This window comes from Rattus rattus, chromosome 8 (assembly GCF_011064425.1).
Source record: "Rattus rattus isolate New Zealand chromosome 8, Rrattus_CSIRO_v1, whole genome shotgun sequence".
In the NCBI taxonomy this organism is placed as follows: domain Eukaryota; kingdom Metazoa; phylum Chordata; class Mammalia; order Rodentia; family Muridae; genus Rattus; species Rattus rattus.
The window spans coordinates 114199914-114212804 of record NC_046161.1 but is presented as its reverse complement, the minus strand read 5'-3'; the positions used below and the strand labels follow the sequence as shown (position 1 = coordinate 114212804).

At 48.0% G+C, this 12891-nt stretch overlaps 2 protein-coding genes across 4 annotated transcripts in view; one reads left to right on the top strand and one right to left on the bottom strand.

Annotated features, from left to right (window-relative positions):
- Positions 1 to 6562, top strand: part of Zdhhc3 (zinc finger DHHC-type palmitoyltransferase 3) — a 44110-nt gene extending 37548 nt beyond the window's left edge. For all 3 annotated transcript variants that reach the window (XM_032911275.1, XM_032911277.1, XM_032911278.1), the window contains one exon: positions 5910 to 6562. In XM_032911275.1, coding sequence (XP_032767166.1) covers positions 5910 to 6167 — 258 coding nt within the window. In that variant the 3' untranslated portion in view covers positions 6168 to 6562. The remainder of the gene's footprint in view (positions 1 to 5909) is intronic.
- A 3067-nt stretch (positions 6563 to 9629) lies between these two features.
- Positions 9630 to 12891, bottom strand: part of Tgm4 (transglutaminase 4) — a 28072-nt gene continuing 24810 nt past the window's right edge. The window contains exons 13-14 of the mRNA XM_032911274.1: positions 11703 to 11839; positions 9630 to 9887 (exon numbers count right to left, since the gene is read on the bottom strand). Of these exons, the coding sequence (XP_032767165.1) occupies positions 9746 to 9887; positions 11703 to 11839 (279 nt within the window). The 3' untranslated portion in view covers positions 9630 to 9745. The remainder of the gene's footprint in view (positions 9888 to 11702; positions 11840 to 12891) is intronic.

Sequence of the window (12891 nt, the reverse complement as noted above, 5' to 3'; positions counted from 1 at the left end):
GCGTCCATACCCACAGTGCTGGGTGCTACTCTTGGGGTTCTTGTTGATGGTATCTAGTGATGACAGTTGAGGCAACCCTGAGGAATTGGTCACCTCCCCTACCTCAGTAGGCTCTGACTTGTCTCTGTGTGCTGTTTAGGCTGAGATTCTGGGTGTGTGCATGTACACATAACCTTTTTTTAAAAGATTTTTATTTATTATATGTAAGTAAACTGTAGCTGTCTTCAGACACACCAGAAGAGGGCATCAGATCCCATTACAGATGGTCGTGAGCCACCATGTGGTTGCTGGGATTTGAACTCAGGACCTCTGGAAGAGCAGTCAGTGCTCTTAACCACTGAGCCATCTCTCCAGCCCTACACATAACTCTATATATTGACATATGTAGGTTATTTTAGATCAAGATCATAGCATTTGTTCTCCAGGTGCCTTTGAAACTTTATTTATAGATCTCTTGGCATATATGAAAGAGGTGTGACCTGTTCCAGGTTCAGCAGGTCAGAAGGGTCTGGCCTTGCTTGAATACTCAGGATAGACCTTCTGTGTCAATGGGCAGCTACACTGGAGCTATAGGTTCTGTTGTCATTCTCTCTTACACACGCACGCACACACACACTCTTCCCCCCCTCAAGACTGGAACTCAGGAATAGCCTTTAAGGGCATTTTGTGAATGACTCATAGCTTTACCCTTGGAGTTTCTAAGGAATGCAGTAGATGACACTGCGGGAATCTGAACCCTGAGATTAAAGTTCACACTCTAAACAGGCATGCGCCCAGCTTACTGCCCAGGTCCCATGTGAGTCTCCGTCTGCATTATTACAAGACAAAGGCCACAAAGTGAATGTCCTTAATGCCCACACTACTTCAAAAGGGACCGAAGACAGGACTACCCCCAGAGTGGCCTGTGTGTCCCATTTCAATTTCTCTGAAGCCTGGAGTGCTTTTCTGAGAGCACAGTGACCAAGGCTGTGTGTCAACAAGTTACTCTGCCCTGAGTCTTTCCATCTGTTAAGATGGAGTGAAAGGTTTTTCTCTGTAGCCTTACTGAAAAGTGAGCCTTTGTAGCCCATCTTCCAGAATGGTGACTAGATAATAGGAGTGAAGAAGACATGGCCAGGGGGCTGGGTAATCCCACGTACTTGTCCATTTCATCATGTCATATCCACATTGGCATGAGCTCAGTGACATGTACACAGAAATGTGTGCCCAGCCTCTCCTCACTTGGACCTTACAAGACTTCCAGGGTTAAAGGGTAGCTAGTCCTTGCTCATTCTGGCTCAACCACTTTGCATCCTGATGAGAGCAATCTTCCAAATAAGGCAAACAACTAAGTGCTTATTAAGGAATACCCATGCAAGACTGGCATCACAGACACCCCACTCCAGGAGGATGGGCTTGAACATGACTAAGAAGCTCTCAACTTGTCTTCTTTCAAAACGAAGTGCACCTGTTCCAAAGGGCGAACTAACCAAGGTAGTTCCAGCAAGAAAGGAGAGCCAATGCTTTTCTGCATAGCCAATGCTTTTCTGCATAGGATGTGCTAAGGATCAAGCTCAGGGCCTCAATCTACAGGGATGGGGCTGCAGCTTAGACCTGTTGCAGGTGGTGGTGAGTCTAGCAGCCTAGTTGCTGGAAGGTAGTATCTGAGGCCAGCATGCTCCTAACATGAGCATGAGCTGTTAACCCCTTCTACTCAGTTATCTGTGCCTCTCCCACCTGAAATATATTAAACAGCCTCTAATGACCTTTAAACATGTCATTTGAACTTGTCTTGACCAATGGCACCTTTACTGATGAGCCAGCAAGACAAGGGTAGAATGGAGAACCAACCTTCCTGCGAGGAGCATCCAGTGAGTTCTCCAGATCCAGTGTTTGAGCAACTCAACCACAGGCAGTGTTCTGGTATTCATTTTCCACTGTAGCTTCACTCACGGTGCTGGTTCTTTATCTGAAGCCAAGCGTGGAGGTGCACATGTTACAGACCCAGTGAGTTCAGAAGTAGAGGCAAAAGGGTCAGGTCAAGGTCATCCATTGCCATATGGAGAGCTCAGAGTTAACCCGTGGTACAAGCGACCCTATCTCAAAAAACGAAGACTCCATAAAGAGCCAGGTAAGTGTGTCTGTAGCCCCAATACTCAGGGAGTTAGGGCTAGAATATGGCTTGAGTCCAGGAGTTCAAGACCAGCTAGGCAGCACAGTGAAGACCTTATTTCAAAAAGAGAAAAGGAAAGAAGCCACTGGACAGCACGTTCTCTCAAATCTGAGCCTTCGTCTGCTTTCTCCCTCCACTGCTCTCTCATGGACAAAGGAAAACAGAGGAATGATGACCGGTACTTCAAGGATGACTTGCTAGAAACCCTCTGGGGGAAAGGTGCCACCAACCAGCTCTCCTGTGGAGTAAAGAATTTCTGGAATTCTTCAGCTGAGATGAACCTCAGTGTGTGTTCCAACCCCTGCTTGTCTATTTAACTGCCAAAGTATGACCTTGGACAGGCTCCCTAAGCTTTAGCTGGTGTCTGTAAAACATATGATCACCCACTCTCATGGTTTCTGTAAGCACTGGATAAAAATGGAAGGTAGAGTGGTGCGGGCTTTGGTTTTTGTGTGTAACCGCTGCACAGGAGATGCAGTTTTCCAGCCTGAGTCACCAGTGCCTCTGCCTTCGCCTCCGCCTCTGCCCCGAGTGCTGGGGTTAAGCACATGTACCACCATGCCCAGCAAAAAAACCTTTTCTAAAAATACATTACCTGCTGAATACTCCCAAGTATTTTGGTTGTGAGTACATGTATGTTCTGGGTTGCAACAGGAAGATGTTTGATGCTGTGGGCTGCAGTAGAAGGGTGAGCTGCTGGCATTGGGGTTCTATTCCAGGACTCTCACAAGCCCTGAGCTCACTCGTGGGGACTCTGCTGCCCTCGTGAGTCTTAGGCCTCACTCATTCATGCTGGGGTGTTGGTGAAGTCACAAGTCAGACTCCACTGTACATTCGGGTGAGGCCAAGGCCTGCTCACTGAGACATGGCTCGCTCGCACCTGTGGACCTCAGGCTGCAGAGTTGCCTTCCGGACACCTTTAAGTCTACAACTCTTAGAAAAAGAAGCCCCTGGGTCTGTTTTATGAAACAGTTTACTTAGAATATTTTCTTTCCATGCTCAAAGCTGATACTCCTGATGTCTATGTATGTAGCTGCTAAGGAGTGTCAGCACACAGGCCAGTTGATCCTAACTCACCACTTTACAGCGCTAATCCTGGGCTTGCACTGCCCCTGCACCTGACTTTGAGACCCACAGAGTGAAGCTTCGTCAGAGAATGAGGAAAACACCTGGTAGAGAGAGAAAAAGCGCTTGTTTCATTTCTGCATAACCTCCCAACCGAGCTTGGGCTGCTGGCTCGGCCTCTCGGGACCTCAGTACTGAAACCTTCTTTACAAGGTGTGTATGTGTGTGTGTCAGGATCTGTGTTCCTGGCTTTGAAGAAATCCAAGGAAGTATGGCATACCCAGTCTGTCCCACTGTAATGCCCCAGCCCTTGTTGACTGACTGCAGATGATAACCAAACAGGAGATGCAGGATCCCTGCAAGTTAGTTACCTCTGTTGTCATTGCTGCTATAAGGTATGGCCAGGGGCTGCAGAGGGCATCGTGTGCCTGTGTGCATGACTTGCAGGGGCTAAAACTCAGGTCTTACCTGATTCTTGTTCTCATTAAAAAAAAAAAAAGAAGAACAACTAATGCTCACTCCAAGGTGAAAACATGAAACACAGAAATATACACCGTCTGCAATGGTAAGAGCTCCGTGGGAGTGTCCTATGCAAAATGCTTCTCCCTATGGTAGGACACAGGTCGCAGGATGGCCCAGGGTCATGCAAAACTGTCACCATGGTTTCTCGTTGCCACACTGTTGCAATTTATAGAACTAGTTACTTTGTCTGCCGATGCTGCTCATTCCAGTTCACAACTTTTCACTATAACTTAGTGTCAATTCTGTCTTGGGTTCTTTTGATGTTTGAACTTCTCATTGTGAAATAATTTCAGACTTATAAAAACCAGCAAAATTGTATATCTTCTGTATGACATTCAGTGTTACCAAAGATAAACATCTTAAAACAACAACAACAACAAATTCCTTTCTCTTTTAAGAAAGTAATTTGAAAAGGAAAAAAAGAGGAGGGGGTGGAGGGAAGCGTGCAGTCCGCATGGTAGTACACACCTGTAGTCCTAGCTGTTCAAGAAACTAGTATGGGAGATCACGTGAGCCTCGGAGTTTGAGGCCAGCTTGAACTATGCAGCAGACTAAAACCCATTTTCTCTTTAAGAACAAAACTCTTGAAACTCACTGTCCTCCACCTCGGGAGAGGTTCCACTGCTCGCCTTTTGTCTTCAGGGACTCCACATTCTACTACTTGTCTCTTTTTCCCCATTTCTATCAGTTCCTGGGTCTTAAATTTATCACGGCCTAGATTTTTTTTTAACTGGAGATAAATTTATATAATGTAATACAAATCATTTAAATGTATAGTTGGTTCTAAGACACTTATCAAATTTAGAATAAACAACTTTTGTCTAGTTCCAAAATAGTTCAAGCACAGACCTTGGCCCTGGTGAGAACTGTAGGTCGGTTACTCTGTCAGCTGCTCTCGTGTGGGGTTAGGCTGTGGTTTGGGGCAGGAGGGACACTGGCGTGTTACATTTGCGCTTCACTGTAATTGGGAGCACTTGCTGCTGGTCCACTCGAGTCCTGGCAGGTCTGACCTTGGTGGTTGTGTTAAGTTCATTCCTGGAACGTCTCCCTGCTGTACAGTGGCCACGGGCTCCTTCAGTGTTTAATTTCTCATATGAAGAGAGAGCATGAGATCAGGCTATTTTTTGTTGTTTTTTGGTTTTGTTTATTTGTTTGTTTTAAGACTGACTTAAAGTCCCTGGCTGTCCTGGAACTCACAGAGATCCACCTTACTCTGCCTCTACACTCAGCTAAGGTCAGATTCTTTAACTGATAGCTTTTACAGAAGTCAAGAAACTTAAGGCCCTGAGATGTCATGGGAAGTGTGCAGGAGTATTGGTACAGGATATGGTCAGATCAGTCTGTGTGCCCGCATTACAAAAGGGATATGCCATATTCCAGTTACAGGAGAAAACTGCATGGAGGAGAAGAATTAGGACCACAGAAGTCTTCCTTGGGGGAGAGGGTCTTGAGTCATGATTGAGTATATCAGCATCTGTGTGAGAGACTCATAAAACTCCCTTAGCTTCCAGAAGAGGTAGAGAGAGCAGAGGCCAGACTGGGGGCTCAGAGCCTTTGTAAGGATGATGTGAATCTGGAGATCTGATCTGTCTGTATCTGTAACCATTCGGGCCTTTTTCCTACCTATCACCCTCTTTCTGTGGCCGGGGGACCGAGTCACAGCCAGCGCCCACAGCAGGTGAGTGGTCATCTTGGGAGAGGCCATGGGGGAATGTACACCGCATGAACAGGTCTGACACCAACTTCATCGCCCACAGTGGCCTGGGCACCTTCTGTTGCTTCTCTTTGCATGTCTGTGTCCTGTGCTGTGTCCTCCCCCTCAGCCATGCCAAGCTTGCTGATCCCACTGTGGGCAAGGGGCCCCTTTCTTAGTGGTTTCATAGGTGATAGTCTAGCTCATGCCTGCAGAAGCCAAGATATCCTTGGCCTTTGGGTATCTGGTCCCTGGCCAGTAGCAGGTCCCTGCCTTTCTAGGAAAGGGTCTGATGGTCTGCAGGTGACAGGCAAGTCCAATGCCAGGTCTGCCCATTGTGCTTCACAGTCTGCTCTGCCCTGCAGTCCTAAGGGTTCAGGGCCACAGCAAGCTGTATTAGACTTTCCATCCCCTGCTCTGCCAGGGCAAAGGGTGTGTTCACGCAGCACGCTGACCTTCTGCCCCATTCCCCTTCAGGGCATTGAACGCCTCCAACGATCAAAACAACCCAGGGAGCTGTCGGGCAGCTGGAAGTCGGTCCAGGAGGCTTTTGGTGGGGAATTTTCCCTGAATTGGTTCAACCCTTTCACCAGACCTTGTCAACCAGAGATACCCATCGACAAGGGCTTGGTACGGCAAGTGTCATCTCTGTCAGACATGGACAACGTGGAAACAGCTGAGGGCCAATTGGAAGAGACAAAAGACAGGGACCCTGTGGAGGTACTGGGTGAATAGAGGTCACTGAGAGTAAGACGCCAGCAGTGCCTGCTACCCTGATGAGTGTTACCAACTGTCACCCCCACCTTTTTCTCTGCTAGGATTGGGGTAGGGGGTGGTGGGAGGGCAGGAGAGGGTACAGGAGAGAAGGGACTTTGAGTTCCTCTTAGCAGGATGTCCCAGAAGGGATGGTCATTAACACTTCTCCAGGCCTATTCTCTGTCCAGCAAGGGAAATGGTGACCAGGATGTCAGGGTAGGGGATCCACTTCTGCTTCTTGAGGGCTCTCTTGGGGAGGCTGAAGATCTTGGGGAAGGGATACTAACATCAAGGAAGACCAGCCTGGAATGCTAGAGAGACTCCAGCCATTTCCAGGAAAGGGATTCCTTGGCTGGCTGGCTGACTGGCTGGCTGGCTGGCTGGCTGGCTGGCTGGCTGGCTGGGAATCAGAACAAAGGAGGGGCTGCTGAGCCTGTCTTCAGGACTTAGGCTTGGTTGACAGAGCACCCCACACATCTGTGTGCATGCATACACATGTGCAGAGCCTACCCAAATGGAAACGAGCCTGAGTTATGACAGTACCATCATCCTATAGATACTAGACACTTCCCTGACACAACAGTGCAGCCAGCCTTTCTGTGACACAAGCATGCATTACCAGAAGAGCTAAGTGAAGACATATATTAAACTCCTGGAAAAAAAGTCTAGTAAGATATGGGGACAGGTGCAACCAGAAATGGCGACCTTTGCATTTTAGAGCAGCTCCTAAGATGGTGCCCCACAGAAAACTGCATTCCTAGACCTAGTGACACATGCCTCATCCCCAACATTTAGAGCAGGCAGCCAGTCTCTGTCTGGCGAAGCTGTCCACATGGTTCCAGCAACATAGTGAAACCCTGTCTTAAAAACAACCAAAGAAGAACTGTGTGGTGGTCAAGACACGCAGACTGCTTAAACCAGGAAGACCCCAGACACTGCTCTCCCAGGATGAGCTTGGACCTAGTCTGCTCACTGGAGCTTGAGGTACCTGGCTTTACTGACAGTCTGGGCAACCTCCTGCACGCCCCATCTATTATTGCAGTGGTTGCCAAAGCAGCAGCTTCTGCAGTCTAACCAGTTAGTCTCAAGAAACACACCCAACTCCCCAACCCACTCCTTGAACCATTCCCCAGTGTTCCTGGGCCAACAGAACCCATGGCCTCAGTGACATGAGTCAGTCGAGGTACTGTCCCAGGACCCTGAGAAAGGATGGCTGTGAGGAGCCAAGTGGTCCAGTTCTTGGGCAGCATCCTAGGTCGTCCCTCAGACTTCAGCATTAGCAGCTATGGCCTACTTCACCCCACTGCGAGTGCACTTCCTCCAAGCAGGTCTGCTCTAACGTCTATTAGCAATAACGTGAGGAACCCAAGTTGGCGCTAACGTTGCTGGCACTGTGTGCAGAGAACTGTCCTCTGGTGCAGGGACCCCAACCCCAAACAGCTGGATAGCCTATGTGCTGGATCATAACCAGAGATTCCACACCAGGGAGAAAGCAGGGCTAGTGACTGGGTCCCCAAGGAGCAGCAGTTAAAAGAAGGAGGAGCTTCAGCGTCTGGATTTGTTAACTGAATGTCCTCCCACACTGAGGCGGAAACTAGTCTTCCTTGGGGACAACTTGGCCTGCAGCAGAGGTACCTCCCAGCCCGCGCAGCCATTTGTTTCCAAAGTGCTTTTCCTGGAAAGGTTGAAGGGTGCATTTTGCTCTTACAGGTTTAGATCTTCCACACTCCTCAGCAAGCCCATTACCATGTCAGGCCTCAGCCATATTGCTCCCATGTCCAGGAGATAGGGACAGCCAGGATCATGTAGGTAGTAGTCTGTCCAGCGCCGGATCTTGTGCCTTCACACCAGAACACAATGACCTTCTCTCCAGGGTGACTCATGAGATTCTATTCAGCACTGCAGCTGATAAGAAGAGGCCCAGTGTTTCTAGGCCAGAGGCTGCTTGCACACCTGCCTCTCGGTTTGAATGAAAGTTCTTTGGTCTACCTCTGTGGCTAGAGGTGCCTGTTTTCTTAGCAGGAGATCCTAGCCCAAAGCACTGGACAGCATCCTTCCTCTCAGGTCTAGTGTGTAAGACAAGTGTCACACAGACTCTAACAGTGGTTTCATGGGGTTACTAATAACCCTTCTTGGCCCCAACATACACAGAGGTCATGCCACAAGCACATACCAGACATCTGCATGGCCCAGAGGTGGGCATCCGGGCAAAAGGACTGAGGACTTGAGGTTTTCTGGTTTCGGGTGAATGAAGGAGTGATGACAAGTTTTATATTAACTTAACACAATCTAAAGGTATTTGGGAAGAGGGATCTCAGTTGAGAAAATGCCTCTAAGGTTGGCCTTTACACAAAAGTGCAGCGCATTCTCTTCGTTGATGTAGGAGGACCAGGTCCAGTGTGCCACACCCGGGCTGGTGGTTCTGGCTGGTGTAAGAAAACATGATGGGCAGGCTTTGAGGAGCAAGCCAGTAAGCAGCACTTCTCTGTGACCTCTGCATTAGCCCATGCCTCCAGGGTCCCGCCCTAACTTCCCTCAGAGATGGACTGTTACTTGTAAGATCCAATCAACCCTCTCCTCCCCAGATTGCTTTTGGTCATCGTGTTTTTTCACAGCAACAGAAACCCTAAGACAAGAATGGCCTTTGAATACACCAAACACTCCTTATTCAATCTGTACTCCGTATCTCTGGAATTCATGTCCACTCAGAACTACAGCCCTTGAGAGAGGCTGACCATCACGAAGACGGCCCAGACCAAGGAGGCCAACCCACTGGAGAGAGCGCCTGGATTCAGAGACAATGACTCTCTCCAGATTAAGTTAAGCAGCATGCTGGTGTAAAAGAAAAATTAACTCGGGACCACTTAGCCATCTTAAAGTTGCCAGAGTTTAATTCAAAGCACAGTGATACGTGAGCAGATCCCTTTACAGCAGAGTAGAGCACAGACTCCAGGGAACAGGGAAGGATACACTGCTTCTTCAGATGTTGTCACTGGCCATAGACTCTTACTTAAGGAAAGGGCCTCCCTCCCATGGCCCATCTAGAGCAAGAGGGCCTCACGCCAGCGTGGGGCCTGCTCTGAGAGGACAGAGCCCGAGGATAAGAGCATGCAGCGCCTGGTCCAGGACCAGCTCCACGTGCTTTCTACAGGACTTCCAGCACAGCCTCCAGGCACCCCTGGACTTGATAGAATCCATGGTGTAGATGGAAGATGCCTCAGGCACTTCTCTATCTGGGCTCTGGATATGGTTCTGAATCCAGATGACAGTGGCACTGTCTTCTGAGGCCACAGTTCCTAAATATGTATTTGAGATGTCTGCCTATGTATGACATGTGCTTAGGTAACCTGGCTCCCTGGAGCTACTGCCGGTGGTTACATTGGCCTTTGAGCTCTGTCTTTTGCTGGGCCAGCTCTTGAATCTGCCTTCATACGAGTAATCAAAATTTAATCATTCCTGACCTGAGAGCTAAATGCAATTTAGGAAATGCTAACATGCTTAACCAAGGCTCAGAGCCAATCAGGGCTCCTGCCTCCATCTCAGTGGTATCAGATGGGCTACTTTGTGATGAGAACGACCTTCTCGGCGTGAACCTCTTTCACTTGTCTGGAAATAAACTTGACAATGAACTTCCTGGGTCCAGTTTTCACTGGGGTGCATTCTATCTGGAAATTGATGGTCTTTCCGGGCGGCACCGTCCTAGAAAATTCAAAGGCGTACGGTCAGCCAAAGGTGCCACAGCAAGAAAAACTGCATGAGGAACCAGGCAGGCATCTGGGAAATCCCTGAGCTGCAGAACCAGTGAAACAGTCCTCAGCTGTAAGACAAGATGGCTGGCTGGAATGGCTGCTTTCCAGCTACGCCAGTCACAAACCCTCCTGAGAGCCCTCAGGAGCAAGTTCGTGATTACTTTACAAAAAAGTGTTGTCTAACCCTAGGTATTCAAGATGGCAGATACATGAGAGTATATTAGGCTCCGAGGCCCTGCCCCAATACTACTGAACTGAACGTAGTTTCGTTGTTATTTGTTGTGTATTTTGTTTGCTTCGTTTGGTTTTGGGGGGAGGGGGACGCGGGGGTGGTTTTATCAAGACAAGGTCTCTCTGGGTAGCCCTGGCTGTCCTAGAAATCACTCCGTTGACCAGGCTGGCCTCGAACTCACAGAGATTCACCTGCCTCTGCCTCCAAAGTGCTGAGATTAAAAGTGTGCACCACCATCACCACCTTGCCAGAATCTGTTCTTTAACAGTGGTCATGGGGAGTCAGGCATCTGTGGAAGTTTAAGAAACTAGTCCCAGAGTAACAGGAGCCTGCTGGATTTACTCGGAAAGTCCAGACACCTGGTAAGAAATAGGCCTGCGGAACAGAGCATTTGAGTAAAATCCTTTACTGGATATGCTGACATACCAAAATCAATAGTGTCTGTCAGACAGAAAACTGTGAGAAACACCCCTGCACAAAGGCAGCAAAGACTCCAACTAGGAATATGCCCTTTACCAGGAAGACATGTGGATGCATAGGAACTCATCCCCTGTTCCTGCAGGCTGAGAACTAGCACCGTGCTTTACTCTGAACATTTAAATGATACAAGATCACCTACAGAGACACATGAAACAGCCTATTAGTCCAGAGACTGAGGTATATTTGAGGGTTACCTGTATTATAGGTGATGTTTCAGAATACTAGGTAAATGATAGGTTATTTGACAAAGTTGGGGCTCTGAACTATGGTACCCCAAAACTAAAGTTCACAAGTAATTATGCAAAGAAATTTCCAGGGAAAGTGTAGACTATTTCTATATTCTTATAATGATGTTAACTTCAGTATCCACAGAGAAGATTAAAGTTTTAATGTGAGTTCCAGTGGTGAAGGCATCTTAGGGTTTTAAATGGTCTAGCCTGGGGTATAGTTCCATAGGAGGGCACTTGCCTTTCATGTACAAGACCCGAGGCTCCATTTCCAGGGCGGTGCCTCAAACCAAACAAACTGTAGTGCCACATGTGGGAGCACACATCCTTGATCTCCGCACCCAGGAGGAAGAGGCAGGTGGACCTGTCTAAGCTCAAGGCCAGCCTGGTCTATGTAACAAGTTTTAAGCTAGCTAAGGCTGTAGAGTCTCAAATAATCCAACCCCTACAAGCAACTTACAAAACGACATTCCTCACTGACTTAAGGCTGCACTCAGGTTAATAAGAAAAATGACTCCCTAGCGGGGAAAACCAGGCAAAGGGAAGTACAAATAAATAACAGGAGAGAGCCAACAAGAAAACCTGAGCTGTAAATAGAAACATAAAGACAGGGACGCTTTGGCAATTCTGAAGAACAACCAACCTGACAAGAAGCAAAAGGTCTATTGCTGGTAGAGTAGTAATTAGTATAACTTTTTCTGCAACCTGACACCAGCAATATGTGTCTACATCTTTACTATAACATCCTAGGAGTTTATATCTCAAAAGTGTGGCGCAGGTGTATGAGACCCCTGTGCAAAAATCTATCACTAGTACGAGTACTCACTCTTGCTCCCAGGACTTCATGTTATTGAGGCCCAGGCTTTCCACTGAGAACTTGATGTTAGTCAAAGGGATGGGCAGGGTGTTCTTGAAGTTGCAGGTGATGGTCAGAGGCTGGTTGACCTTGCTTGTGCTCGGCATCTGTTAGAGTGGAGAGAGACCAGTGTGACAGACTGAAGACGAGAGATCAGAGCTCCACCAAGAAAAGTAATTCTTGGTCCTCTCTCAAAGCCTCGACTGTCAGTAAGTCTGTGCTCATTTGGGAGGCTCAAGTGGGGACTCTGGCCAGCCTGTGCCACTCTCTTAGGTTCCACAGCTTTGCACATGCTTAGCTCTCTAGTTTTGCCAGACATATTTTTTAAGAAATTCAAAGTATGTAATCTCACGGTAGCCAGAAGTCCTCGTGTGAACTACATCCTGATAGTATCCATCGAGTCAGGACTCCCCCTTTTCCAAAGCTTGAGCGATAAATAGTTGTTAGGGCTCCCAAGCTATACTGACACTCATCCCACCTCACCAGTGACCCCAAATACCAAATTGCCTCACAGGACAGCCAAGAGAAACACATCCCAAAACAAGCCATGTTCCAGACATTTGAAAGTCCTACATGCCTCTGCCCTGCCCTGCCTCCCCTGGATATACCCTCTTCCCCAGAGCCCCACCTTCCCTGCCCAGGGCACCCCAGGGCTCATGTCTTTGCCTGCATGTTTCAGGTTTTGTCTCCTGTAATTCTCCTCAGGGTACCTAGGGTCTGAAACACAGGCAACTGAGTGTGTCCTGAGAAAGCTGGAGTGTCTGCCTCCAGGACATCTGAAACACCAACTAAACTTGTGTGGCCTCAGGGACACGTGTTCTCTGACACCCACAAATATCTGTGATATTACCTGGGAGGGAGACCTCCCAGGAGAAACTTTTTAACTTATTTTTTTCAGAGGTATTTCATTTACTTGAATGGTTGGTTGCATGCCTAGTGTCCACCAAAGTCAGAAGAAGGCATCAGATCCACTCAAACTGGAGTTACAAGTGGCTGTGAGTCATGATGTGGGTACTAGGAACTGAATCTGGTTCCTCTGTAAGAAGAAGTACTCTTAACCTCCAGTCCCTCAAAAGAAATTCTTGATGATCAAGCCATGGTGGGTACACTGGAACTGCTTCCAAGTAGAGTGAATTCTGTGAAGTATGCACACTCTGCT